Below are 25,725 nucleotides of genomic sequence, written 5' to 3' on the forward strand. Positions count from 1 at the left end.
TCAAGTCCAGCTGCTGGATTAGAGGCTTATGCGCGGAATACAAGTTGGTGCATTGTATGTCTGCCAGGCCGAACTCAGTTTCGTGTTCGCACTAGGAACGGAAAGATCGCAGTTCGGAAGCATATGGATGGTGAGCTTACCCATGTCCTGCTAAAAACAGTGGTGTCATATCATACACCTCAGTCCTAAGCACCGTGACGTCTCAATCAGGCGGCCTTGTCCATGCGATCTGCTGCTTGTCTGCATGCCGTTTTGATCCCATCGCCCAGAATGGTATCGCTTGAAGCAAAGTACCGTAGTCTATTCTGCCAGAACCGCCATCTTTTCACCGTAATCTTCTCTTCGCCACCCTGGGCCTTCCACAAAGGACCGATTGGCGCTACAAGGTCCATCAGACGGTCGTAAAGATCGTGACCTAGGAGTGACAGCCATTGTGTAGCCGCTGGAAGGTCTATGCTAGGTTGCGATGACCTGAAAGCCGCCCAGTCTTGGTCAGGTATGGTAGCAGAGCCATCATTATGCTGCGTCACTTCATTGAGGCTGAGTTCGTGTTCGAGGGCACCAACGATTGGATAGCATGCCATACCATGAAAGTCCATGTTATTTTGTGGCAGTGCACCTCGAATGTGGTAACAGCTAAGAAGCGCGGCGAACGTGTTGATGTTCTTGTAAAGGTCTCTGACAGCTAGGACGACATCACCACTGACAATCCGTGCCGTCATTGATTCAGCCGTCCTCAACGTAGCATCTGTGCGAGCTTCAGAGGTCATGAACTGCAAGCTATAGCACTTTGGACCTGGACCGAACATTGTCAGCTTCTGAGACTTTTCACATGAGAGTTGTTCATGTCCGTACCTTGCAAGTAACCCATGAGCTCATTACCGAAGCCAGGTAAGTCCACAAAGCTGCTGGTGCCCTGAACCGGCTCATCTGTATCGTACGGATACTCTGGTAAAGGGTATGACAACCTCGCGAGCTCTACCACCAAGTCGGCTAATATCCTCAATTCTGCTTCCGACCATATCTCGCCACGATGGCAAATGGCGCCCCAGAGTATGCTCGCATCACAGGGTATAGACGACGAGCAATGCGCCGAATTCAGTGAACCAAGGATATTTGCAGCTGTTTTGGGATTGATTCGATGAGTGAGAAGATCTTGAAAGGTACATAGTATGCGTGCTTCTGTGGATGATGGGTCCACGTCGCGGATGGCCTCCTCATCCGCGCGGGATAGATTTGGAAATGAAGGGTCAACGGAAGCTCGATTCAGACCTGATCGAGTGGAGCTGAGAATGGCAGAGAGCTGTTCGTGGTTCCATCTTGCAGCCATGGATCGAATTAAGTCAATGTCAGAATATCACCAAACTGAACAGGCATAGAAGTGATGAGTACTTAAAATTCAGATGCCACCATGTTGACTGTTAGTAGGCTACCGAGATGCTGATTCATAGATGTTATGCATACCCACCACGTGCCTAGGCAGCTGACAGTGGCGGAGGCGGCGGCGTGAAAGTGGCGATTGAGCGTATCCGGCTAGCGCTGTAAGGATCTACAAGCGGTGGCTTGAGCGCGGCGGCTATTTGCGGGTCAGGCCATCGAGTTTGTTCTTCGCGACAACTTTGCAGCCGTATCACGACATCTTCTTCGCCTTTGACGTGCGGGTACTCTCTTTGCTTATACTCCCGGAAAACTCTTACTACACATACTCCAGCATCACGTACAAGCCTTAGGACACGAATACCGCAATCATGTCTACCAAGACGCGCCCCGCCATCCCACCTGTGGTCATGGACAGCATAACGCAGCAGATTGGCAACACGCCCCTCGTACGCCTGAACAAGATTCCGCAATCCCTGGGCATCCGTGCCACCGTATACGTCAAGGTCGAAGCCTTCAACGCCGGCGGCAGTGTCAAGGACCGCATCGCGCTTCGCATGATCGAAGCCGCCGAGAAGTCTGGTCGCATAAAGCCCGGTGACACACTCATCGAGCCTACGTCTGGTAACACGGGTATTGGGCTGGCTTTGGTGGGTGCGGTGAAGGGATACAGAACCATCATCACCCTTCCCGAGAAGATGAGTCCGGAGAAGGTGGCGGTTCTCAAGGCGCTCGGAGCCGAGATCATTCGTACCCCAACGAGTGCGGCATGGGATAGCCCCGAGAGCCACATCGGCGTTGCGAGGAGGTTAGTCAAGGAGATTCCGAACGCGCACATTCTCGACCAGTACTCGAACCCCGACAACCCGCTCGCGCACGAGTGCGGCACGGCCGAGGAGGTGTGGACACAGACCGACGGCAAGATCACCTGTCTTGTTGCTGGTGCAGGAACTGGAGGCACTATCACAGGTCTAGCGCGCGGTCTGAGGAAGCATAAGCAGCATGTCAAGATTGTAGCTGCCGATCCACACGGCAGTATACTCGCACTTCCTGCGACCCTGAACGACGAACGCGTGAACGAGGGCTACAAGGTTGAGGGGATCGGATACGACTTCATCCCTGACGTCCTGGAGCAGAAGATTGTGGACAAGTGGTACAAGACAGACGACCGGACATCGTTCTTGTACGCGCGCCGGTTGATCTCCGAAGAGGGCATTCTTTGCGGTGGTTCGTCTGGTAGTGCGATGGGTGCCATGGTCGAAGCCGCGAAAGACATGGATCTCACCGAAGATGATGTTGTCGTCGTCATCCTCCCCGACAGCATTAGAAGCTACCTCAGCAAGGTATGTCATCTCTTTTCCTATGCTACTGTTCTGTCATACTGACGTATCATAGTTCGTCGACGACGACTGGCTTGCCGCAAACGACCTTCTCCCCCCTACGCCCCCTCTAACACCTAACACAAACGGCGCAAACACTCGCCGTCTCTCTACCACCAAGCAGGCCGACGCTTTCCACGGCGCCACCATCGCTTCCCTACGACTCAAACCCGTTACCACCGTTCCCTCGAACTCGCCCTGCAGCGAAGCCATCGAAACAATGCGTGAGAAGGGTTTCGACCAACTTCCCGTTAGCACATACTCTTCCGGCGGCAAGGCGCGTCTTGTCGGTCTAGTGACCCTCGGCAACTTGCTATCCTACATCGCTGCCGGTCGTGCAACACCAAAGTCACCCGTCGAAGAGGTCATGTTCGATTTCCGCAAACTGAACGAGGTCGTCAAGGACCTCGGCCGTCTTTCGCTTGACGGCGACAACGCGAAGAACACACAGAAGGGCGGTAAGAAGGGACGAAGGGAGTTTGTTGAGATCACCAAGGAGACCAGCTTGAGCGATCTGAACAAGTTCTTCGAGTGGAACAGCGCAGCTGTTGTCACCGAGCGTGTCGATGGCGAGCCAAAGGCCGTTGCTGTTGTCACAAAGGTGGACTTGCTATCCTGGATGGTAAGACAGGGAAACACTAATGGACACTCCAACTAGATGGAGTAGAGACGATGGAAACAAGATGTATATGAGGAAACGGTTAAACACGAGGCACGCATATCAAACCTTTAGCGAAAGAAAAGTTGGCGATATTCATATTGGACCGGTAGCAACGGAGTTATAGGCATGGTACAACTCAACTTAGATGGCATTCGTCTGGTACGTCAGGATAGAAGTGCGAGACCTCAACGTCTATAAACGACAGCTATGAAAGACTGCAAAGTCAAACTCTTCTCGTTCAGCATGAAGCCTACGCTATTCCCATCATAATCTCCCTCAACTTGCCCACCGCCGCGCCATCCAGAAACTCCATACTCTTCTTGATGCCCACTTTGCCGCTACTCATTTCTTCCATCTCCATCATCCACAGCAAATCATTCTCCACTATCTGCTCCTCCGTCGCGCCTTTTGCCTGCATCATGAAGCTGATCCGCAGGACGACCTTCATCTTGACTGGATCGACAATGATGTCTGTGACATTGGATTTCCAGGATTCAAGTCTGGGAAGCATGGACCGTAGATGGGAGAAGAAGCCATCGAGAGAATGCGTGCCTTGGAGAGGCGGAGTGAGAGAGACGGCGTAGTTGTGGCCCCATGAGTGTTCAAAGGAAGGGGCGCAGTAGGTACGCATCAGATCAAAGTCCATGCGTTCTGGAGAATTCGTGTCGAGTGTTTGGGCTCTGATGAAATTGAGCGCTGTGTCCCGGAGGATTGTATAGGTGGGCAAGGCAGATGTCGCCGGGTCTTCTGGGGTGTGGTTGCTCATGGTGATATTGCTGGTTTGTTTAAAAGTGATGGAGATGTACGATTGGAACTCGTAGGATGGACGGAAGATACGACTGTGGCTTGCTTCATTAAATGCGGAGAATTACCAGTGCTACATAGTACATGCGGATCCCCACGGTACGCCACGGAATAGGGTTCAATTGTCCCGAAAAACGGTAACGGCGCAAACAGTAAGTTTATACTACTGTTTGAGGTTGGCGCATATGCTGAAGACATGGGGCACGCTTGTTTTGTCTTCAAGAAAGTTGGTCGTGAAGAGAGCAAGGTACTATTGCGGGTGCTCCCGTTGCTCCACTGTGTCCGTCCAATCAGCTGAACGACGACCGTGACGTCGAAGTAACGGTTGGAGACAACGAATGTTCACAATCTCGCTGGTAAAGTATCGCGCAACTGTGGAACTATCGAATTGAATGTAGAAGTGGTGCGGTAGTGGGAAGGTCGTGTCGCTGAGCGATCAGACGCACGAATTACTTTCTGTTGAGAATGTTTGCGTGTTGGCCGTGTTCGCTATCAAAACCCGAAAGTGCCAAGAAGACATGAGATGGATGGATCTAAGGTGAAATGCGATAGGTCAAAGAGCTGGTGAGTGGGAACAACTGAGCGGCTGACTTACTTACAACGTCAAACGCCATAGCCAATGTCTGTCTATCGGGGCAGAGGGCCATATCACCTGTTGCTTCTCAAAGCCGCCTAAGACTTGTAATATCATCGTTGCATGCTTGGAGTTCGTGTGATCTGGCTCCAAAAACCCACTGGATTGCGTTTGATGAGGTTCCGCTTTATACTGGGATTCCATCGCTCCGGCTACTTTCTGGTAACGACAGACCTACTGACTACGGCTCTGTAGTAGCAATGGCCTGACACAAGAGCCTAGCTCAATCGGAACACTTGTTATCCCGGGTGTAAGGCGGCATAAGTACGAACACGCTCGTTGTATTCGCAGCCTAGAGACTATTCAGCCGACATTCCTTGTCACTTCTGCCCTGATCGGCTGTCCGTTGCACATAGAGCCATTCGATATGCATACTGAAGTCGAAATGTGCTCGTGTCTGAAGGATGAAGACAAAGGCAGTCCTCAGTACTACAGGTATATAGCCGGCAGTTCTTTCGAGATGGAAGAGGAGAAGGATTGGCGATTGCGGTCGAAGAATCATCCATCGAAGCAGTATTGGGGTGTAGAGAAACTCTGAAGTATCTGAACTGATCGTGTACGTGGTCTCGAATCGAACGCGATGAGGGTGAAGTAGGTTCAACCGAAGTTAGGGCTATCGATGCCAGCGAGCGTAGCAATTGTGGAGGGACGGTCGGTATTCATGCGCGCTTCGAATAAGTAGTCGGTTCTATGCTGTTAGCTTATTCGGCTTTGCGGTCTGCTTCTAAGTGAAGGTAAGTCATGAAAAGTGCGTTATTGCACGATACAGCCGCTGCGACGTGGTGCAGGGAAACGCAATCAGTGGACTGTTGCAATCTTTCCACATTGCTGTAAAAGGAGGACTGACGCATGGCGGAACTGTCGGAAGCCTCGATCTGGAGGACGATGCCCGTGCGTTGCGAGAGTGGTCAGGTGCATTCGACGTATGCGTAACGTCACTGAGAAAGGATCGCCGGTCGGTAAAGCTTGTTGAAGAACGCGTCGTACACATGGCTGAGGGTTGTCATGCCAGAAGGGGTGTTTTCGACATGTCGTTGGGACTTGTAGACTGAGGAGGGCGTGTCCACTTGGGCAGCCAGCGGGAGCCAGTGTCTTAGTACGCGGAAGGCACGCCCCGGACGCCTTCGGTTCGGTCCGGTGTTTAAGTTCCAGACAGCCTGTGTTTGGCGCACCCTTTACGTATCTAACCATGAGAGTAGAGTGCTCCTCTGCACCGTTGTGCAGGGTCGCGAAGCTCACTCTGGGTTCATGGTCATCTGCGTGCACATGTGCAGCTGCAAGGCCTGATCGCCGCTACTTACCGCACGCCCATCATTCCCACTTCGGCTGCAAGCCTGCGTATCGTCTGCGACTCGGGAAAATCTACGAGCCCAAGGGTTCGGTATCTTTGCATGAGCTTCTTATTCGCCGTTCATCTCCGAACTTCGCATTGTTGCGACGCTCAGCAGGAAAACTTCCGAGCGGAAAGAGCATCACTGCAGTCCTTCCCAACTGCCGCAGAAAGCGCGCCTCGGTGTGATGCATGTGAGATCCAAGCCTTCCAGGTTCTCTCAGACGTGTATGGTGTAAAATTCTGCCTGCGACCACCTGCAGTGTGCTCTTGCCTCGGTAGTGTGTGTCGCTAGTCATGACCAGGACATATCGCCAGCGCGGCGCTTCGTGCGGCTGTTGTCTAATTCGGCGTTCGAAATCTGCTACGAGCATGTATCGGGTTCACGTACATTGGTGTTCCAAATCTCGTCGGTTTTGCGGTTTTGCGAAGCGTTCGCAGAGGCGCGTGGGGAATAGTGGCACAGTTCAGTGGTACAGATCAAAAGCGGTACACACTGCGTAGCTGTGCCACAATGGTGCTGCTGCTTGCACACACATTAGCGCTAATTGTTGGATCCAATAGTCGGGTTGGTGGAAGTGCGAGCAGAAGCCACTCGTTCGCGCTGCCAAGCTGAGTAGAACGCGGCAGTTCGTGCTAGAGAGTACTCGAGCACAACGGTAGCATCGATTCGTTCCATTCGATTCTGCACAAGTCGAACTCATTATGCCCGTATTTATTGCACTGACTCGACCAGATTCTGTGGTTGACAAACCCCCCCAAGCAAAGGCGTTGTCCTCATCGTATCGCGACAGGGAGGATAGTGGAAGCTGATCTGTCGATGCCAGCTGTTTGAGAGGCAGTTCGATACACGAAAGGCCTTCTCTCATGCGGGGCGTTGAACCAAGCGAGATTTCGTGCCGCAATCGAACTCGTCGAGGGGGGTATCCGCGTAATCGGGGTGTCCGTCGTCAGTAGGAGACTCGATTCGATCGTAGAGGCGTGAGAACACTGGGTAAAGACCTAAGTCTTGTCTTAAGACAAGTCTCCGCGTCATGTTAGTTCTTTTGCGCCAATGTGTTGCTTGGTTGTGGTCGCCGCAGCGGAGTTCGTACGTACAGGCTTCGCGCGTCTGCAACGGTGTGAAGGAAGGGTTCGAAGGCGGGAAGGGGGTGGGATATGCCTCATTACACGATGCGTTGGGAAAGCGTGTATGCAGCAGTCCGATCCTTAAGGAGTGGGCGAAGACGAGCTATGTGTTGTGTTCGAGGAGTTATGCCGGCTGTCTGAGAAGGATCGAAGACTCGAGAAGACGTTGTAAAAGGATTGTCATTTGAAGAGTATACAACAAATAGCTCAACCAGTTGGTGTCATTGTTCGATGCAATTCAGTGAGATTGATGAAGACGAGATTGTTGCATCGGCGGAACACGGCACTTCCGGGATCTGCACCACTGCTCTCGCAGGGAGTGAACGTATTTGGCAGGTCACTCGTTGCAACCATCACCTACTGCAGCACTTCAAATACTTAAACCTTTAGCTGATGACTCCGGAAGCAGCATCTCACGCTGCTCGCAATATCGCTGATGATGGAGGCATAGAAAAATGTCTCACTATCTATTAGCATGAGTTCTGCGGTAATACTACACACAAACGCGGACCGGCGAACCTCCCGAACCAGAGGATGCTGGAAGAGTCCCTAAACCTGTACCGTTGCAGTATCAGCCTGTATCTTAATAGCATGTATATCATGGGCGAGAGACCCAACCGGCTTGAGACTCACCACGTAATCTTAGACGTCAAAGAATGAGTGCGGCTTTCTTGCTCTCCTACAAGTTGGCGTGGGGTCCGCAAGTGAGAAGTTTGGCGCTTCCATCAAAACGGTGCATAGCCAACGATTTGTCAATATGCTGACCAGCCTGTTCAAACATCAGCACCAACTGGCGTTCTCTTCGCCACGGTCCGCGGAGGCCTTGCACAACCTGGCGATAAAACACTGTGAGAGGCGACTGGCGCATGTCCCCTAACCACACACTTCCTGCCTCGAGTGTAGCCAAGAGATCAACACTCTACGCACCTGCCCTAGCCGTGCTCTCGGACTGTTTCCACTACAGGAAGAATTCCTACACCGTATGAAACGCCTTCACCATGCGCTGATGAAGTTTTCAATGTTTAGGCGCATGTCAGTCCCTCCTCGTAGCGAAACTCGGCGAATGTGATTCAGAAGCGTGGCGATGTCCCCGATCCCTGGCTCCTGTGAACCCACATCTAAGGTGTCACAAGTATCGCGCGTATATGAGATGCATATGCGACGTGGCTTGTTGGACGAACTGATCCTTCAGCTGCGGAATCCTCTGGATGCAAGCGTCAGGCGTGGCCCGCAGGTTCGGCGGGCATCATGCATCGGATCGAGACCTGAACATGGAGCGTTGGGCCGCACGTGTTCACGCTGTTATGGCCTCATGGGTTTTGGGTTGCTAATGAGGCTACAACGCTGGCAGACCTTCTCCCTTGGGCCGCTTCCCAGGCCATACCACGAAGATGCGGCCACGTATAATGCATCGGATAGTCTTAGATCGTATCTGCACAGCATCTCTGCCGCTCGCCGGAATCTAAGTAGCCTGGGCATTAGGCTGTCAAATGCACTTACGTTCTGATGCGTGCATTCGAGTCGAGAGGGGTGGGGCTGCACTGGCAGCTAGTCGGGATGAACGAACTCGCCTGCGGGGAGCAGGTGCCGGGCGCCTACACATCGTCTTGGGTAGTACTGATCAATTGCATTCCCTACCTTATCTGATCTGCGGTCAGGTGTTCGCGGTGTAGCAGTGGAGACGTGACTCTCCACTACCTAGGTAAGGGTTGGCAAGACGAGATCCAGAAGTTTCAGCCGACACCACCCCGCTTGCCGTCGATGCCGTCGGTATGTCTTGAGTGCATGGGTCGATGGGGAAAGGACAACGCGAAAAAACTCGTACTGTCTAGGAAGCTTCACGATGAAGCGACGTCAGTTCAACAAGCGCGCTAGGGTTTAGTGTACCACCAACGAGCAGTGGCGGAAGCGACGACTGTACAACTTCATGTGTGAATGTTTCAATAACATGTAAAGATTTTTCTAATTAGCAACAGATATGATGTAAACAAAAAAGCCGCCGCCCTCCAAGTTTCTTCCATATCCATGCCACAACGCTCCTTTCTGACCGCTTTCCACCGTGATTAAAAGAGTGTTTGAGACTTGACAGGTCCACGAAGAGAGATCGAGTATGCAGCGAAGGCTACTCAATAGAATCGGCGATGCTAGCTACCCAGCATTCACGGCTGAGTCCTGTCGACTTCCAATGGTTCGATAGTGGCTTGCCGGCGGCGGTGACTGACTTTGGTTCGTAGTCCCAGTCAGAGTGCGCAGCGCGATCTCGGCAGCGTCTTCTTTTGCATTGGGAAGATAATTTACATCGTACCAGTATCTCGCCTGGAAGTTGGAACCGTGGATAGTGACCATGGTTGACCAGGCTGTTCGGCCGCCTAGCATGGATATTAGCTAGTGATATGCGAATTTGTATTGACGAAACAATATGCTAGATTTGACTCACCACGGCGATCAGAAAGATCCGTGTATGTTGGTTCCTGTAGCCCTCTTGCTAGGCAATGATCTGGAAAGCGCATCAGTGTGCGTTAAATCAAGGACTGAAACGAATAGGCATACCTCGAAGGCGCTGCGTCCACGGATCTCGATTGGCCATGATAAGTATATTTTGGATAGACGCAGAACGAGTGAGGGTAGCAGACAAGGAATAAGTTGCAAGGGATAGAGGTAGATGGCTAAGAAAGGGTTGGGACTGGCTCGATACGACAAGCCTAGCAGCGATTCTAAGGGCGCAGCTACTTATAACATATAAGAGCGACACAGAGCCTCATTATAGACGGAAGAAGCAGACAGATATGGTAGTGAGTGACGAGGGTATGCAAGCATCCGTCTCGTCGGTCATGCTCTTCTCGCAAGTGACATGCGCATATGCTGTTAGAAGCCGTCGGAGCACTCAGTTTATGTGGCCAATAACGAGTTTCCCACACCCGAGCCATTGGGCTGGACGAACGCGCTCCAGAGCGGGCCGATGGGGCATGCGAGAATCCCAAGCATGGTCTAGGCCATGCGCAGCCTACTATTATCTGCGGAGAGTTGGGGACAGTCTGTCGGCAGCTGCTGGGAGGCGGTACGGATGAGATGCTTGTCAACACCCGCACTGGGGAAAGCTGCATGAACAATATGCAATTGGAACCTGAGGCTGCAGCGTGAGGGTGCTTTACAACTTCAGCCCAAGAGCACGTTCGCGTACCCACATGGCTGCAAAACATGAGGCTAGTGTGGAGTGCCAGGTCATTATGCAGACACTCTGCAGTAGTGCTCAACAGGACCCTGCCTAATTTTCGCTGTGGCGGCAATGATATCATACCGAGAGAAGCGGTTCGGTAAAGAATGCTTCGAATACATCAAACGATATTAAACAATGTCCGTCAATTATGAGGCGGATGATGCATTTTAGCAGCGCTGTTGACGGCAAGAGCGGATGGTCGTTGAGCTTGTACACCCACACTTGACCCAAGGTACCACAAAGCGGCGAAGAATCAGGACACCAAATGATGAGGCATCGGGTTCCTGCTTATTGTTTGACCTTCCTCATGGGATATGAAGCCGCAGCCCGAGATTGATGAGCAGACCGACTGTCGTGAAGCGAAAGTCAACCCATGCAATTCCGTTGACGCAAATGCATGGCTGGGAATATGTGATTGCGACAGTTTTGGTGAAAAAGATGTCCTGATTGGTTAGTTCGAGTAATCATCGTCGAGTGCCGTGACAATGTTCTTGCTACGATACAGTAGCTTCAACGATAAGAATATCCTTGATACACTTCGCTCGCCGCGATTACGTATCAGCTGCGTAGTAAAAAATCACCGCATTCTCTCTTGAGACTTCATGGGGCCGAGGCGGAGGGTCGTACGGAGAGCGTTGGGCTGATGCCGTGATCGAACATGCTTGAATGCTGCAGAGAGATGCGGGTTTGAGGTTCAGCGTCATGGAGAGTGCGATGTGGCGATGTGCTCCCAGCAGTCGACGCAAGACGAGCTTAGCCATGTGCCACGCGTGTGCTCGACGTCGTATCACCTGTCAGCTGTCAATCCTAAGCTGTCGGGATTGTACGCCTCAAGAACGAACTGGTCTTCTAGATAATCCTAACACGTAAGCAAACACCTCTCTCAAACGAAACATGCAGTCCAATGAGCGCTGTGCGGGCACAAGACTTGCACGGCTTAATTTGAATACCGAAGCGTGCCGTGTCGTACCCACGTCGTTGATGGAAATATGTTACTCTCACGTATGGCAGATTGCGAACCAATTGTATAGAGCAAAATTGGCTCAGGTCATTATTCGTTCCAAAATGTGGTATCGTAACTTCGATCCCAGTATGTATCGATCCAAGAATGATAACGTGGCGATTCGTAAACCAAAACGGGCGGTGCTATGTGCATGTGCTGAACATCCATGCCGGCTGGTATCCTGTGCAATGAGAAAAGGCTCAACAAATGCAGCAAACAAACAACGCTATGCATGCTGCAGACCAAAAGACGGCGCAGATGCCAAACACCAAGGAGTAAAAAGAGAACATGACCACCAGCAATGCTAAGACTGCGCCTGCCTGCAGGTAGCCATCCCAACAGAATGTTTCTGACAGGTTGGTGATACAAGATGCGAGAACAGGCTGCAGCTTCCCGATACCAATTGAACGTGTACTAACGCAAACTTGAGCTAAATAAAGCAGACACTAAACGGACGTCGGCAACCGACGTGCCGCTGAAGGATGTTTCTTGGGTATGTTGCCATCCTGGTGTTTTCGGCTGAACATCTCATCGATGAGGCGTTTGGGGCCAATGTATTCCAAGTTGGCCATTTTGAATGACGGATTTCTGAGAAGCGGGATGTGCATCTGTGTGCTCTGTTTGGAGTGGAAGCGTCGCTTGATGCAGTCGTCCACAAGAGCCATGAGACCCGTCGCCATAACAACACTGTTCATTGGGTTAACTGACTGTTACTTTGCACGGCTTGCGCCATCGAATGGACTTACTCGGAAATGTCTGAGTCTGAGCGTAGGATCTTGTCGTCAGTGACACGCATATAACAAGGTGGTATCCAGCCACCACGGGCAGCCTCCTCATGCGCCTCTTCGTGCGTCAAGCGTACGGGACAGATATGCGCAAGCGGCTCCTTGTCGTTGTCATCGCGGACGAGGTAGTAGGAGACAGATTCCTGCTGGTCCCGTCCTTCCTTCTTGACGATGCGTTTCCAGGAGTAGTCGTGGCCCCAGTATTCAAAGGCGTACTTCTTGTATGACTTGGCACCGCGGCGCTTGACGTCGAGGTGTGCGTAATTCGAGAACTCGAGCTTGATGGTATTGGTTGGTATTAAGGCGCGGCCCTTTGAGTATCCCACTGCCTTCGGACGTGACATGGAGCGCGTGATATCGTCGTCGTCGTCATGAAGACTGCCCTGCACGGAGTCATAGCCGGAGTCGGCCCGCTTCAGACCTGCTGATGTTGAGGGGCGAGAGTCGGACTTGACCAGACTAGCGAGGGCTGTGCTTGCGCGTTGCAGGACTGGCCGCATCTCTGTGGCTGGCTTCTGGTACTTGCGCGTCGAGTGGCAGACCTCACGGCCAGACTCTCTGCAGTATCGGCGGAGCGAGAACTGGCGTGTGCGAAGGTCCTGCATGCGGAGATGGAAGAGAGTGTAGCTTTGTTTCCGGTGTCCTCGTTCCTCGACCTGTGTATCCACTCGCAGGTTCATGTTTCCGTCTATGGTCGAGTCGTCGTGGCGTATGGATAGGCGCTTGGAGGTAGGGAAGAGCTCCCCAAAGTCGCGGGGTGTGGTAGGGATGGCATCGCAGGCTAGTGGCTCGTGTCGGTATGTGGGCACATCGTAGTCGGGCATGTCATCATCGAGCTCATCGGCGAGGTCTTCTTCTGATGTCGAGGCATATGTGTCGACGGAGGAGCGGGGCGGCAGCTGTGGATAGCGGTCGACCTTGTGTTGAGGCACAAAGTAGTCTCGTTCCCGGGCGCGTCCCTGGAGGCGGGCGTGGCTGGTCTCGCTGTGCATGAGCGACGGTCTGCGGTCGCTGTACTCTGTCGGCGCGGTGTCGTACGAACGGTCGCTGGCGTCGCTGCGAGCCGACACGGTGCTGTTGTCGCTGCGGCCAGAAGCGGTGCTGTTACTCGACTGGTGCTGCCGCCAGTGTGGGTTGGGCGCCATGATGTAACGTGATGTCTTGCAGTGATGGACAATGGGGTATTAATGATATGGGATGGATGGGGTATTGGCTGAACATGCAGAAGCCGATATGTGGGTGGGGATGGCACGACAATGCCATGCAAAGCAAACAAGCGTATAAGTAGAGCGTGAGGGTCAAGCGCACGAGTGAAGCAGGCGGCGCAGCGATCTGAGACAGCTCACGAAAGGGTGACCCGGCGCAGGGCGGAGACAAGGACCGACGGGGATTAATACACGCAGCGGATTTGGAGCAGCAGTGCAGCGCGAATCGAGGCGCAGCGCATGGCGTGGGAGAGACGAAATAGGCTGCCTGGACGCTGCAGTTGTCTCGCGGGGTTCTCGACGCTGGTTGATCCCGCGCAGAGTCCTCGATCACGGCCCACGGACATGGCTGCAACCCACAAAACGCCCTTGGCTTCATCCAGCAAATCGCCGGCACCGCTGGCCACCTGACTTGCCCGCATCGAGCGATGCAGACATGGCTGGGCGAATCACTGCGAGCTGCTGACCCTCCCCCAGCACACACCGTTGCCTCGCCAAACGCTCACGGCAGCCTCTACGGCGTCACCAAACAGAGCCTTCCACCTGCTGCACTCTGTGCCATCCAGCGTAGTAATCCAGTGCTCACTCAGCGCGCGCGGAGAGGACGCAAATTTAGCCTCGCTCGACACCGCTTGATCGGCCGACCTGCCAGGCATCCCATGTTGGACAGGCTCACCCGATGCTGGCCTTTGGTTCCTCGTCGGCACCGGGCGCCTACGGGACGTTCCCTGCTCCCTCCCTGGTGATCATCCCACGTGTATTGCGAGGCCGACGGACTTCTAGACGGCCTCCTCGACGGGCTCTCCCGGTCTTCGTCAGATGATAGTGGGAAGATTTTGCTGCCTACCCGACCCCAGCGACGTCATGTGCGCCAGCTAGTACCTAGGTCGCACGCTGCGCATCGGAACTGCACGTCCATGCGCATGCGACAGATGCCCATGTATCGTCGGGTCCTGTGCTGCAATGGCTGATTCACCCCTCCGTTGCGGGCTTACTACAAGGTTGCGCTGGCAAGGACCAGCCTCTACGCAGCCCGGGAGCTAGCCCTCTCCACCGTTTTCCCAGGGACCAGAATGCCCACGGCTGATGAGCACGATCATCGAAAAGATCACCCTGCGCGAAAGACGGTTGTTGGTTGTGACAGAAGCAAAGAGGAAGGAGCTAATAGTCCTGCACGCTAAGCTCCTCAACCTGGGCAATACCACCGAAACGTGTCATCGCTGCATATATTGCTGCCTACCGATAAATATGTTTGCCCTCGACGTAGTAACGAAGGAAGGCTTTCTTGCATCATGCTACATCTCCTGCTCCTGGAGAAAAGAAATGCTTCACTGCGGATATTGTGCAGCCAATCAGAACGGGCTACGTGTTGAGCTCGCACACCAGCCACGACAACAACAGCGCAGAGCCTTTCAATCGTCACAACCGATCAATCTGAAAACCCGTCATCCGATAGTAGTTGAGATGAAAGAGCTGAGCCCATCGAAAAGCCAGTGCTGTTTTCCCATGCGTTCCTTCCACGCCAATGGTTCTGCATATTCTTTCCCCACTTCGTCCATCCACTCATGTCTCCATTTTCGCTGGGAAGTCGGCTACGGCTGTCTATCAGTTGCATCCAAGGCTTCTAGACGTCGTCAGGTCCACTCCATGCAGATGCTGACCGAGGATCCGTCCGATGGTGCCATCAAGGAGGGCAGTGATTGCTGCATACTGACCAAACAGTTGGCGACGATTAGCCCGCACATACCCTTTGGCTCGACCACTAAGCAGGCGTCCTTGTTACTCGATACGATGGACTCATAGCCTTCCCCACACTTTGCCTCACAGGGCATTTGTACGTCAGTGAGGCGATGCCCTCACCACTTCCATGGCCTGTTGAACCGAGCTCTTTTGGGGGCCTGCGAGGCGAAGGTACCCACGATTTCTATGAGCAACTCGGAGGACTCTGAGCGAGGCGTTCAGCTGGGAAAGCGCAGCTTCAGCTAAGCCTCAACACCCCCAGGTTCGTCACGCATCTACTGGGCGTCTGTAGATGAGGCCGCAAACTACAGCTCTCAAAAGCAGCCTTACTTGACTCAAAGGCTGCCCCTCAAGTTTGCCTATATGCGCGAGCGTTCAGTGCGTCGTGACTCTATGCCCCGCTAAGGCTTTGAACGACATGCACTGATCAGCCGAACCACCATGCTGCATCCATGGGGCTAGCCTTGCTATCACGCCGAGAAGTTACTCTTGGTTGACCTTCATGATGAACATGCCTGATGATGTTGAAGAACTCGACAGCATGAACGAGCGCTCACCAAACGCGAGTCGCAATCTCCAGCTTCCTTCCTTTCATACACATGTTTTGTCTACCCGACTCTACACGTAGAAGACGAGCTGGTAATCTCTCGCATGGTAAATGAATCAGCAATATTACTAATCGATGCTAAAGATAGCATGGCATGACACATGTACTCCATGTATGCACCCCTAACTAATGCTGACAGGCGTCTCGGACCTCGAGAGCAAGCTCATCTTGTATCCTGTCGCAGCAATTCTAAACAATGCTGCCGTTACAACATTGCCCCAATCAACAATTTCCAGGTATCACTCCAATCACTTTTCCTCAGTTCGAGCATCTACCGCCATCACTGCGTCTAGATTAGTTCTGAACCACGGGTGCAATGTCGTGATCTTTGATTCACACATCGTGACTTTGATACTAGTTGCAGTGCAATGTATTCGGTATTGAGTTAGAACTTGGCGATCAACAAGCGCGAGTATATCTGAAAGTACGACGGCAAAGGATCACATGGTAAATCAAAACTGTTGGAAAGTGCACATTGATCATTGTCATTTCATAGTGGTAGATAGCACTACGACAGATCAAAGATGCTCACTGCGCTACCTCTATCAAGCTTTGCTGTGGGTCGTGAATCATGGCGTCGTGAGCCCATCAATGCATGGTGGGCTTGAACGGTGGCCAGTCTCCTGCTGCCTCTGCCCACGCCCGTTTGAGCGTCTCTAATTTTCTCTCCGCCTCCAGTCGATCTACAACTGGCCGCAGTCCGCAATGGTGACGGTCTGCTTAGTGGAGCCGTTTTGGGAGCCGACCTTCTCGATGGCCTGGACGACCTCAAGACCCTCAACAACCTGGCCGAAGACGACGTGCTTTCCGTCCAACCAGGAGGTCTTGACGGTGCAGATGAAGAACTGGGAGCCGTTGGTTCCTGCACGCTTAATCAGTTCTCGAACCTCAAGACACGGGGCAGTGTTCTGAGCGTACCAGGTCCGGCGTTAGCCATGGAGAGAATACCGGGGCCAGTGTGCCTCAGGTTGAAGTTCTCGTCCTCGAACTTCTCGCCGTAGATGCTACAGTGAAGATAAGAAGTCAGTGTATGTCTCACATGCATTTTGTACGGCCAAAGCTTACCTCTCACCTCCGGTGCCCTGTGTTATGTCAGCCATGTGTGCTCGCCAGAAGATGGGTCGTGGGTATGACGTACGTTGCCGCGGGTGAAGTCACCACCCTGAAGCATGAACTGGGGGATGACGCGGTGGAAGCTGGAGCCCTTGTAGTGGAGGGGCTTGCCGCTCTTTCCAGTGCCCTTCTCGCCGGTGCAGAGAGCGCGGAAGTTCTCAGCGGTCTGTTGGTTATAGTCAGCGACTGCCTCATCTCATCGGTGCCTCGCGGGGAAAGAGGCCTGACGAAGACTCTGCTAGCGGGGTACTCACCTTGGGGACCTGGTCGGCGAAGAGCTCCATGACGATCCTGCCAGCGGGCTGGCCGCCAATGGTGGTGTCGAAGAAAACCTTGGGGTTGGACATGGTGATGGATGTGGTTTGAGTGTGTAGTGAAAAGGGTGTGGTGGTGGAGTGTTGTCGATGGGAAGGATGAGGGGCAGCTTTAAAAGATGAGAGAGGCCATGGAGGGGCATAGCTCTTTCCGTAGAGCACAGCACAAGGGTGGGGCCCGAGGCGTGATTGGGCCTCTCACCGTCGAGGCTGGACGTGCAAGGGCCGCTCGGGCCAGGCTTGGAGGGGTAATTGCGCCATGCCCTCCCCGCATGTCACTCAGGGCAGACGTAAGGGATCGTCGCCCGAGTACCATCGCCCGAAATTTTTGGCATCGCAATTGCAGCAAAGATTGCCTTGGTCCTTGTGCCGGATGGCTTCAGCCACGGGATTCCGTGGCGTCGCTCTGACAAGGCATCGCAGCAGATTGCTGCTGAACGGACCACCGTAGCGCCATTCGACCGGCTCCTCATAGCGAATACGACCCTAAAGTATCCTGTGTAACGTCTGATACGGTCAGCATAAGAGTCACTGGCTGCCCTCACCCGTGGTTGTGACTGTCCTAGGCTGTCTTTCCCAACGTCACTTCCTGGAGCCATCAAGGCGCACGAACCCGTATCAAGCGAAACACAAATGTGACAAATGGAATCAAATTATGGCTGGCCGGTGTGGCGACGGCCTTGTAACTACTGAAGAGAAGATAGAGAAGGTGAAGAACTGACAGCGCTCACGAACGCCGTGCCTCCCGGCTATGCTCTCGGATATACCCAACAAAGAAAAAGCTTCTCGTATCGCCGCCTATGGCTGCACCAACACATTCATCTCAGCCGACTTCGCAAACTCGGCACGCTCCTGGATATCCTTCGCCTCAGCCTCCTTCCACAGCTGAATGACTTCCTGCTTGCGCGTTTCACTCCTGGGGTGGAACGCCATCTCCCATGGATCTGGCTTGATGATGAGTAAAGAGTTGGACTTGTTGACTGGTACTTCGATGTCCTTGCCGGTAACGGGGTCGACCTTTGCCCTAAGGTTGAAGGCCCACATCAGAGCTCCACAGCCTGTCACGGTCTCATCGCGGGTGATGGACATGCCGAGACATTGGCGTTGGCCCCAACCGAACGAGGTCATGCCAACGATGTCAGGGTACTTGGTCAAGGGCTCCTGGAATGTCGGCCATCCAGCCTCCAACCATCGCTCGGGGCGGAACTCCTCAGGCTCGGGGTACTTGGCGGGGTTTCGGAGGAAGGCCCAGTCGAGAGGAAGAATGCGCGTGCCCTTGGGAATGAAGTATCCCTGGAACCAGTCGTCGGCCTCAGCTTCATGAGCAACACCTGGGAAAAAGTTAGAATCAATACGGAAGATGGCTCCTTGTGTGCTTACCAGTAGGTACGGTAGGTTTCCAGCGCATTGTCTCCTTGATACACGCACGAAGAACTGGCAAATTGGGCAAGTCGGCGACGGCAGGAGGCTGGTTACCGCAGACGCGGTCAATCTCCTCTTGGCACTTGACCTGCCACTCGGGGTGGTGTAGCATGCTGATGAGGAAGTAGTAAATCGGTCCAGTGACTGTGAAGATACCGACGAGCGCCATCATACCGATCACGCAAGAAGCTTCGTATTCGCCCGAGATGTTTGACTTTTCCGCGGTCTCAAGATAGTTCTTGGTGAAGCAAGACCTTTGCTGACCGACTTCCATACTCTTCTTGGTTTTTTGAAGGCACTCCATGAAGAAAGCTTGTTGGTCGTCGTGGCGCTTGCGCTCACGGAGCTTCCAGGGGTTGATCGGCTCGGGCACCCAGTCCCAGAGAGGAGTCAAGACGTTTGTGATTGGCCCGGCGGGTGACATCTGGGTGAGCAGACCCCATGCGCTGGGGGTAAGAGGAACACTGAGCGAAGGATCGTCCCATGTCAATTGGCACATGACCTTAGAGCACATGTCTTCGAGGGAAAAGCTGAAGTCGTCGGGGTTTTCTACGAGCCTGGCCATCCATCGCTTGGCCTCGAATTCCATGATACCATTATAGCGGACGTTGGTAGCTCCAGTGAGGTAAGAATGAGTGAACTTTCGCTGACGAGCCCAGTATTCTGTTTTGATTAGCAGAATTCGCCGCCCCCATCACTGCGAGACTTACGGTTCTTTCCCATGAGAGGCAGGTACTCCATCGAGCCGTATGTGCTCTTCGCATCGAACAGCGACTTGATCTCGGGTCGATCGGAATACAACTTCGCCTTCTTCACAAGCATATCCTCGGCAATCTTCTCATCGGTGATGATGATGAAGTTCGCGCCCAACATCTTGGTGCGGTATATGGGACCGTAAATGTCGGCCCACTCCTTGAACTTCAGCCACATGAACTCAATGGGTAGGTCGTGAATGCGTCCAACCCACGGTACCTGCCAGGGGCCAGGCATGTTCTGGACATTGTATCGCTTGTCGTACTTGGTGACGGCGTCGACGACTGCGTATACAACAAGGCCGACGACTGCGACGCCTAGGGCGTAGGCTGTGAAGGGATGCATTTCGAGTACGCAGGTGACGGTCGAAGGCGTCTGTAGAAAAGTCGGGACCGGAGGGGTTGACTGTCAACTGACTTGCCAAGGGTCTTGACGGGGATGTTGTCGGAGAGAACGGTAACAATCACAAGACCACAGCGTGGGAAGCCTGGTAAATATCTCACCACAGGTTTTCGTTGCACTACCACTCGTCCGGCTCCCCAGAGCTTGACTTATGTACAGCCATACAGGGCCCACTGGCGAGACGGGACCGTTTAGGGCACCAGATCCATCGGCGTCTAGGTGAGCATAGCCGACATGGAACTAAACATCGCTTGGGTGACAGACGGCAGATTCATCCAATGGCCAAGGTTGGAAACTACCGATTTCCATAGTGTGCCAGGATGGCGATCTCACTAACACCCTTGTTGATCTCAGTATCTGTATCCGCCACGGCGGAAGAACAGAAGTCGGTGCTAGCGGGCGCCGACTTACGACATATTGAAGAGCTTGGGGCTGGACTAACATGTATCGGTGCGCCGGGAGAGCACAGAGATCGACATGAACCAAGTTCACTTGCATGAACTCGGGCGTATCGAAACATTTACTCCCTGGTCTTGAGAACTGGACACAGCTGAAGGAGCAACTCCCTAGTGGCTGCGTCCGCGTCTGCCGCTTTCTCTAGGCAAGTAATTGTTATTTCCACATTACCAGGCCAAGCATCACCGACAGATAGCAAGATCAAAGTCGGCAGCCGGCACATTACCGGGCCGTAAGACCCCTCTACTAATCAACTTGTGCTGCATAGCTTGCAGCATGGGTATGCATCGCTGGCAGTATGGGTGTCACATTTGCTCCTCGTTCGTACTGCACGTTACTGGTCGAACGCCTCGGTGATGGGGTACAGACGCCACACTGCATTTCTGAAACCGAGCACCCTCAGTTGTCGTTGCACGGGAAGCGTTCCTTTGGTGGGCGGCCAAGTCCCCCGAAGAAAGGTGTCAAACACAGCCAGTCTAGAAGCGATCTTCTTCACTACCTCGAGCAAAGAAGTCTAAGCGTCATTAGAAGTGCTGGAATATATTTAGCGACGTTACACATCAATCGAATCTCAAGGGCTGCAGTCATCATGTGCCCACGTGGAGCAGCGAGATACAGCCGTGATCGAGCTGATAGGCTAGGAACGCCGCGGACCTGGCATCAGCGTGTATGTCCAGCATAAACGTTGAACTCGATCGTGTACAAAGATGACTTAGGATGCTGTTGGCCGTGCTTGGCCTCCGGAGTTTGTGGGGAACCATAGCGCGTTCGCACGGACGTACGCCAGCCGGGAGTTTGGGCTAGCGCGGGGGCTTGCCCATCGTCATCGAGATCGGTCCTCGACCAAAGCAGCCATGTTCCTGACAATCTGCCGCCAAGTGCAATGGTCATTGCATTGTCCAACACCTGCATGCCATAGTATGGCCGCGAAAGTACAACTGCGAAACAGCCCGGCCAGTCGGACGTCCGAGGGTCTTCGGCAAGCCTCACTGGTACCCCAACGGGGAATGCAGGTGGAGGCAACCTTCAGCATGTATGAAAGGCAGGCACGGCTTGTATGAAGGTCGGTTTCGACGATACAACCACCTCAATACGATTATACACACTGAACCGCAGTCATGCCTCACGCTCTTACTTCTCGCGACTCCACGATGGAGTCGAAGCCAATAGGGTCGTACCCTAACACTGGCATCGATGTCCTCATCGTGGGTACCGGTCTGGCTGGTCTGGTCGCTGCTCTTGAGTGCACACGCAAGGGCCACAACGTTCGCGTGCTTGAGAGGAATGCAGACATTAACACAGCTGGTGAGCGGCATTTTCATATCATGGTCTTGACGAGCAGCTCATAACGTGTGCTAGGTGACATGTACTTCATGGGCCTCAGCGCAACCCGCTTCTTGAAGCACTGGCCTGAATTGCTCAAGGAGTACAAGAAGATTTCGCTCCACAATGCCTGGATCGAGACCTTCAAGCACTCGGGCGAAGTTGTCATCGGACCTAAAAAGGTTGCAGATCGCCTTCGTGCACAAGGGCTGGACCCTGATACCCCTCCTGGCGAGTTCCAGATGCGCCCGCTTGTGTACAAGATGTTCGTTAGCGCTGTAGAAAACCTCGGTGTTTCCGTTGAGTTCAACCGCAGGGTTGTGGACTACTTTGAGGACGAGCAAACTGGCAAGGGTGGCTGCACCACCGACGACGGCAAGCGCTACGAGGCGGATGTAGTGATTGCGGCTGATGGTGTTGGATCAAAGAGCCAGAAGTTGGTCGGTGGACAAGTGCGCGCGAGGCCCTCCGGAAGGGCCATGTGGCGTGCTGCTTTCCCCAGGGAAGCTCTCGACAAAGATCCGGAGGTGAAAGAATTCTTCAAGATGATGCCAGGCAATGAGCCAATTGTGAGGACATGGCTGGGGTAAGTCCTTCCAACCAGATCATCACACTTCGGCTAACCCTCATAGTCCATCCACGTACGCGCTCACCCTGTCTCGCGAGGATGTCATGGTCTGGATCATGAACCACGACGTCACCGGTACTGAGAAGGAGTCGTGGAACAACACGATCGAGAAGGAAGAAGTTCTGGACGGCATGGACACTATGCCTGGGATGGAGACGGTCAAGTGGGCCCCCATCTTCAAGCAACTTGTCGAGACAACCCCGCCCAAGACGATCGTCAACTTCGAGCTCCTCTGGCGCAACCCTCAGCCAAGCTGGACCTCTCCCGGCGCTCGCGTCATTCAGATCGGTGATGCGGCACACTCCTACCTACCAGCTTCCGGCAACGGAGCGACCCAGGCCATTGAGGATGCCATATCGATAGCTTCCTGCCTGCAGGTCGGCGGCAAGGAGAACATTCCTCAGTCCGTTCGCGTACACATCCGCTTCCGGTGAGTTGCTATCCCCAATCAATCTCTCTACACACATATGCTAACGTAGTCCGATAGCTTCATCCGCAACTCCTGTGCCCAGAAGCTCGGCTTCTCCAACGCTGAACTTCTCCAAGACACCGACTGGGACAAGGTCAAGCTTGATCCCCGCCGCGCTGCTCCCAAACTACCCAAGTGGGTTTGGTCTCACGACCCTGAGGCTTACGTATACGAGAACTACGAGAAGAGTGCGCAGTCGCTGAAGCAAGGCATCGACATGAAGGATGAAGACAAGTTTGAGCCCAACTACCCCAAGGGCTACAAGTACGAGCCTTGGAGCATTGAGAAGATCATGGATGACATGAGGGCGGGCGTGCCGATTGATCTCGGAGCTGGTGACTGGGAATAGGCGCGGGTATGAAAAGGCATAGCCGCAGACTGTATTGCGTGCACGGCGTTTCGGAAATGTGTCATGAACACTGAACAATGAATGAAATACGATATTATCAACCATAGCATGACATTTTCTTTGCCAAATGCTTGAAGATTGACACACATGGGAGTCGTCTGTCTCTCTAGGGCACATGTGCTGGGCAAGGCTGAGCACTTTGACACGCCTTGCCTCTCTGGTACAAGCGTTCTTTCGGCGGGAGCGCCCGCCACTGTTTGGTCCTCAGCGATCCATGGCAGCGGCCGCTTCCATGTTGCTCATCGCTATCTCTGTGGCATTCCACTCGCTTCCCCTCTCATTGAAACCGCTACCACTGTGTCTGAGCGTCGAGAGAAGATCACTGTAAGCGACGTTGCACGAAGCATGTGCAGGTCACAGCACAAGCGAGGGTTTCGCAGACGAGATGCGCCGATAAAGGAAACTGGTACTTTCCGTTCCTGGTGCAAACTAGCGATTCGAGTCCGGGACGTGTACCCATGAACCAAAGATTTCTTCTCGTACCAGACTGAGCTCACTAAATACACCCACCTACCGCCCGTCGTCCAGCAGACTGCAGGTGCGAACGATGAATTCTGACTATCAAACAGAGGCAGGGCAACAACAAAACATTACCCCTTCACACTTCCACGAACCTTTCCGCTGGTTCGCAGTTTTCAACACCCCGATTCTCCGACATACTTCACCCTAGATAATTTTCTGCCACATGTACCAGGTTTCATTCATCAAAACTACTTAGCCGCAAGTCGATATCGCGGACTGCGAATGCATTATCTCAGGCCCACCACACGCCCCCCGAAGACTGTCTAATTCCTTCTTCCTGTAATCATCATCACGGCTCTCCACCGGAGTTTCGAGGGCTGTTGTGATCCGCAGATGGTATTTCGTTATTTGGTCTAGAGTGCGCAGGGAAGTCTATGACGCTGCCTAGACGCGCTAGTGCGGCTGTTGAGCGTCGCTGTTGCACCGCGGACGGAACTGGGAGATGAGAGGGGTTGAGGTGGCTTATCGAGAGACCTTCGCGGATCTGATTAACAGAGGGGCTTAGACTTTGGGAGGGGTTTGTCGTGGGGTGGAAAGTCGGACATGGGACGCGACCGAGCGCGGTCGTTTTGCACAGTCTAAAATTCTGGCAGAAGGATGGGCGACCTTTTTGCGTTCCCAACTCGCGTCATCTCGGCTTTGGATCATTTTGAAACCAATGTCGAGTTGACGTTCAGGTGTACGAGTGCAGATGATATCAAGAGGTTATGAACGCGCGAACACGTGACATGAGTGCTCCCATTGATCGTCGCGCTATGCATCCAACGAACATCTGAAATCGCTCGCTATGCATACACGTTCAGCTCAGATAGCAAATGGCATGTTTGCGTCCACTGAAGTTTGGTGAAATCTATCTTACAGTTCAGATACCCAGACCAGCGGTATCACTCGCTCAAGATTCCGTCCAAACGAATCTGCAGCTCCTCCGCCTTTTTGCTGTGCATAAACTCTCTCACACCTTCAACCCTCTTGCCATCCTTGCTCAGCTTCACAAATAAGACACCCTCAGTCCACCACTCCGTGATCGCACTTTCCAGCAACTGCGTTCCCAATTCACCATCACCGTTAACCTTGCCTCCCATCTTGCAGTGCGCGACTACCGTATTCGTTTCTTTTGAAAAGTGAACCGCTCTGCCTCCCTGACCATCATCTTCAGGAACTACTTGGAAGTCGCTGAAGATCTCGAAAACCGTCTCGGCATGTTCGCGGAACGGCTGAATCGAACGAGTGGGTAGGTGCAGGTCTGCAGGAAGGGAGGTATGGCTAAAGTCGCGGGTGGCGTATGTTGTCAGGGCCTGAGGGCGAAGAGTCGAGTAGCTCTCTATGAACTTGTTGAACGTCTGGATGTGCGCGCTTGATTCTTGTGACTGCGATGGATAGAGAAGGTATGCGATGGGCGCGAGAGCAGCAATTGCTGCGAGAGCTGCAGTGGCAAAGCGTATCTCCGCGGGTGTGAAGCCTAAGTCTGACATTTTGTGTTGATACCAGGACGAATGTGCGATGCTTATTGCATATGCGTGTCGAGGGTATCTGCAGTCGCTGACCTTCCGAATTGTCGTTCGCCCGTCTTGTTGGTATGCCGTTTCCTGCCAGATTCTGGTAGCGAGTAAGATCGATCTGACGCGCACTACAGCATCTACCCGGTCGATCGTCCAGCCGTAAATAATCCGACCATGATCTACGGATCCGTCTAATTTTGCAGATTCCAGTTGCATCTCCGGTGATCAAACTTTGAGCCCCTCATGGCTTGCATTCAGCTGTGTTGAACGCCATCTCTGTGATGCTCCTGCATAATCACCGCAATGTCGGTGTGGTCCTTCACCGACCCGTAGCGCTGTGGAACATCGTGACGAGCCGGCCATTCGCTGTACGGTCCACAATCTCCGCTACCCTTCTCTGGGATCAGCGTAGAAGAGTGGAACTGCATTCTAAAAAGAAGCAACGGTGGGTCTGGGATGCTTGCGGGGCCGGTCGTGCCAGTCTTTGGGCGACGCGTCGACGTGAATGCATATCATCGCTGCTTCCTCTGCTCTTCTGTCGTGAT

The 25,725-nt window shown here is 53.4% G+C and overlaps 7 protein-coding genes across 7 annotated transcripts; 2 read left to right on the forward strand and 5 right to left on the reverse strand.

The window, feature by feature from the left end:
• Positions 1–1,748: 1,748 nt before the first annotated feature.
• Positions 1,749–3,414, forward strand: J4E90_001098 (uncharacterized protein; the record flags this gene model as incomplete). Its single annotated transcript, XM_051430689.1, has 2 exons — positions 1,749–2,720; positions 2,773–3,414. 2 exons carry the CDS (start codon positions 1,749–1,751, stop codon positions 3,412–3,414), a joined length of 1,614 nt encoding a protein of 537 aa, XP_051296176.1.
• A 253-nt stretch (positions 3,415–3,667) lies between these two features.
• Positions 3,668–4,183, reverse strand: J4E90_001099 (uncharacterized protein; the record flags this gene model as incomplete). The annotated part of the gene is made up of 1 exon (XM_051430690.1): positions 3,668–4,183. One exon carries the CDS (start codon positions 4,181–4,183, stop codon positions 3,668–3,670), a length of 516 nt encoding a protein of 171 aa, XP_051296177.1.
• A 7,796-nt stretch (positions 4,184–11,979) lies between these two features.
• J4E90_001100 (uncharacterized protein) lies at positions 11,980–13,463 on the reverse strand (the record flags this gene model as incomplete). Its single annotated transcript, XM_051430691.1, has 2 exons — positions 11,980–12,220; positions 12,280–13,463. 2 exons carry the CDS (start codon positions 13,461–13,463, stop codon positions 11,980–11,982), a joined length of 1,425 nt encoding a protein of 474 aa, XP_051296178.1.
• Positions 13,464–16,553: 3,090 nt separating this feature from the next.
• On the reverse strand, positions 16,554–17,330 carry J4E90_001101 (uncharacterized protein; the record flags this gene model as incomplete). Its single annotated transcript, XM_051430692.1, has 5 exons — positions 16,554–16,732; positions 16,789–16,874; positions 16,936–16,952; positions 17,009–17,149; positions 17,238–17,330. 5 exons carry the CDS (start codon positions 17,328–17,330, stop codon positions 16,554–16,556), a joined length of 516 nt encoding a protein of 171 aa, XP_051296179.1.
• Positions 17,331–18,095: 765 nt separating this feature from the next.
• On the reverse strand, positions 18,096–19,817 carry J4E90_001102 (uncharacterized protein; the record flags this gene model as incomplete). The annotated part of the gene is made up of 3 exons (XM_051430693.1): positions 18,096–18,628; positions 18,678–19,382; positions 19,430–19,817. The coding sequence occupies 3 exons, from the start codon at positions 19,815–19,817 to the stop codon at positions 18,096–18,098; spliced, it is 1,626 nt and encodes a 541-aa protein (XP_051296180.1).
• Positions 19,818–21,481: 1,664 nt separating this feature from the next.
• On the forward strand, positions 21,482–23,099 carry J4E90_001103 (uncharacterized protein; the record flags this gene model as incomplete). The annotated part of the gene is made up of 4 exons (XM_051430694.1): positions 21,482–21,635; positions 21,690–22,239; positions 22,286–22,711; positions 22,769–23,099. 4 exons carry the CDS (start codon positions 21,482–21,484, stop codon positions 23,097–23,099), a joined length of 1,461 nt encoding a protein of 486 aa, XP_051296181.1.
• A 1,466-nt stretch (positions 23,100–24,565) lies between these two features.
• J4E90_001104 (uncharacterized protein) lies at positions 24,566–25,153 on the reverse strand (the record flags this gene model as incomplete). The annotated part of the gene is made up of 1 exon (XM_051430695.1): positions 24,566–25,153. The coding sequence occupies one exon, from the start codon at positions 25,151–25,153 to the stop codon at positions 24,566–24,568; it is 588 nt and encodes a 195-aa protein (XP_051296182.1).
• Between the last annotated feature and the right edge of the window lie 572 nt (positions 25,154–25,725).

This window comes from Alternaria incomplexa, assembly GCF_024043165.1.
Source record: "Alternaria incomplexa strain BMP 0042 chromosome Unknown scaffold_1, whole genome shotgun sequence".
NCBI classification, from domain to species: domain Eukaryota; kingdom Fungi; phylum Ascomycota; class Dothideomycetes; order Pleosporales; family Pleosporaceae; genus Alternaria; species Alternaria incomplexa.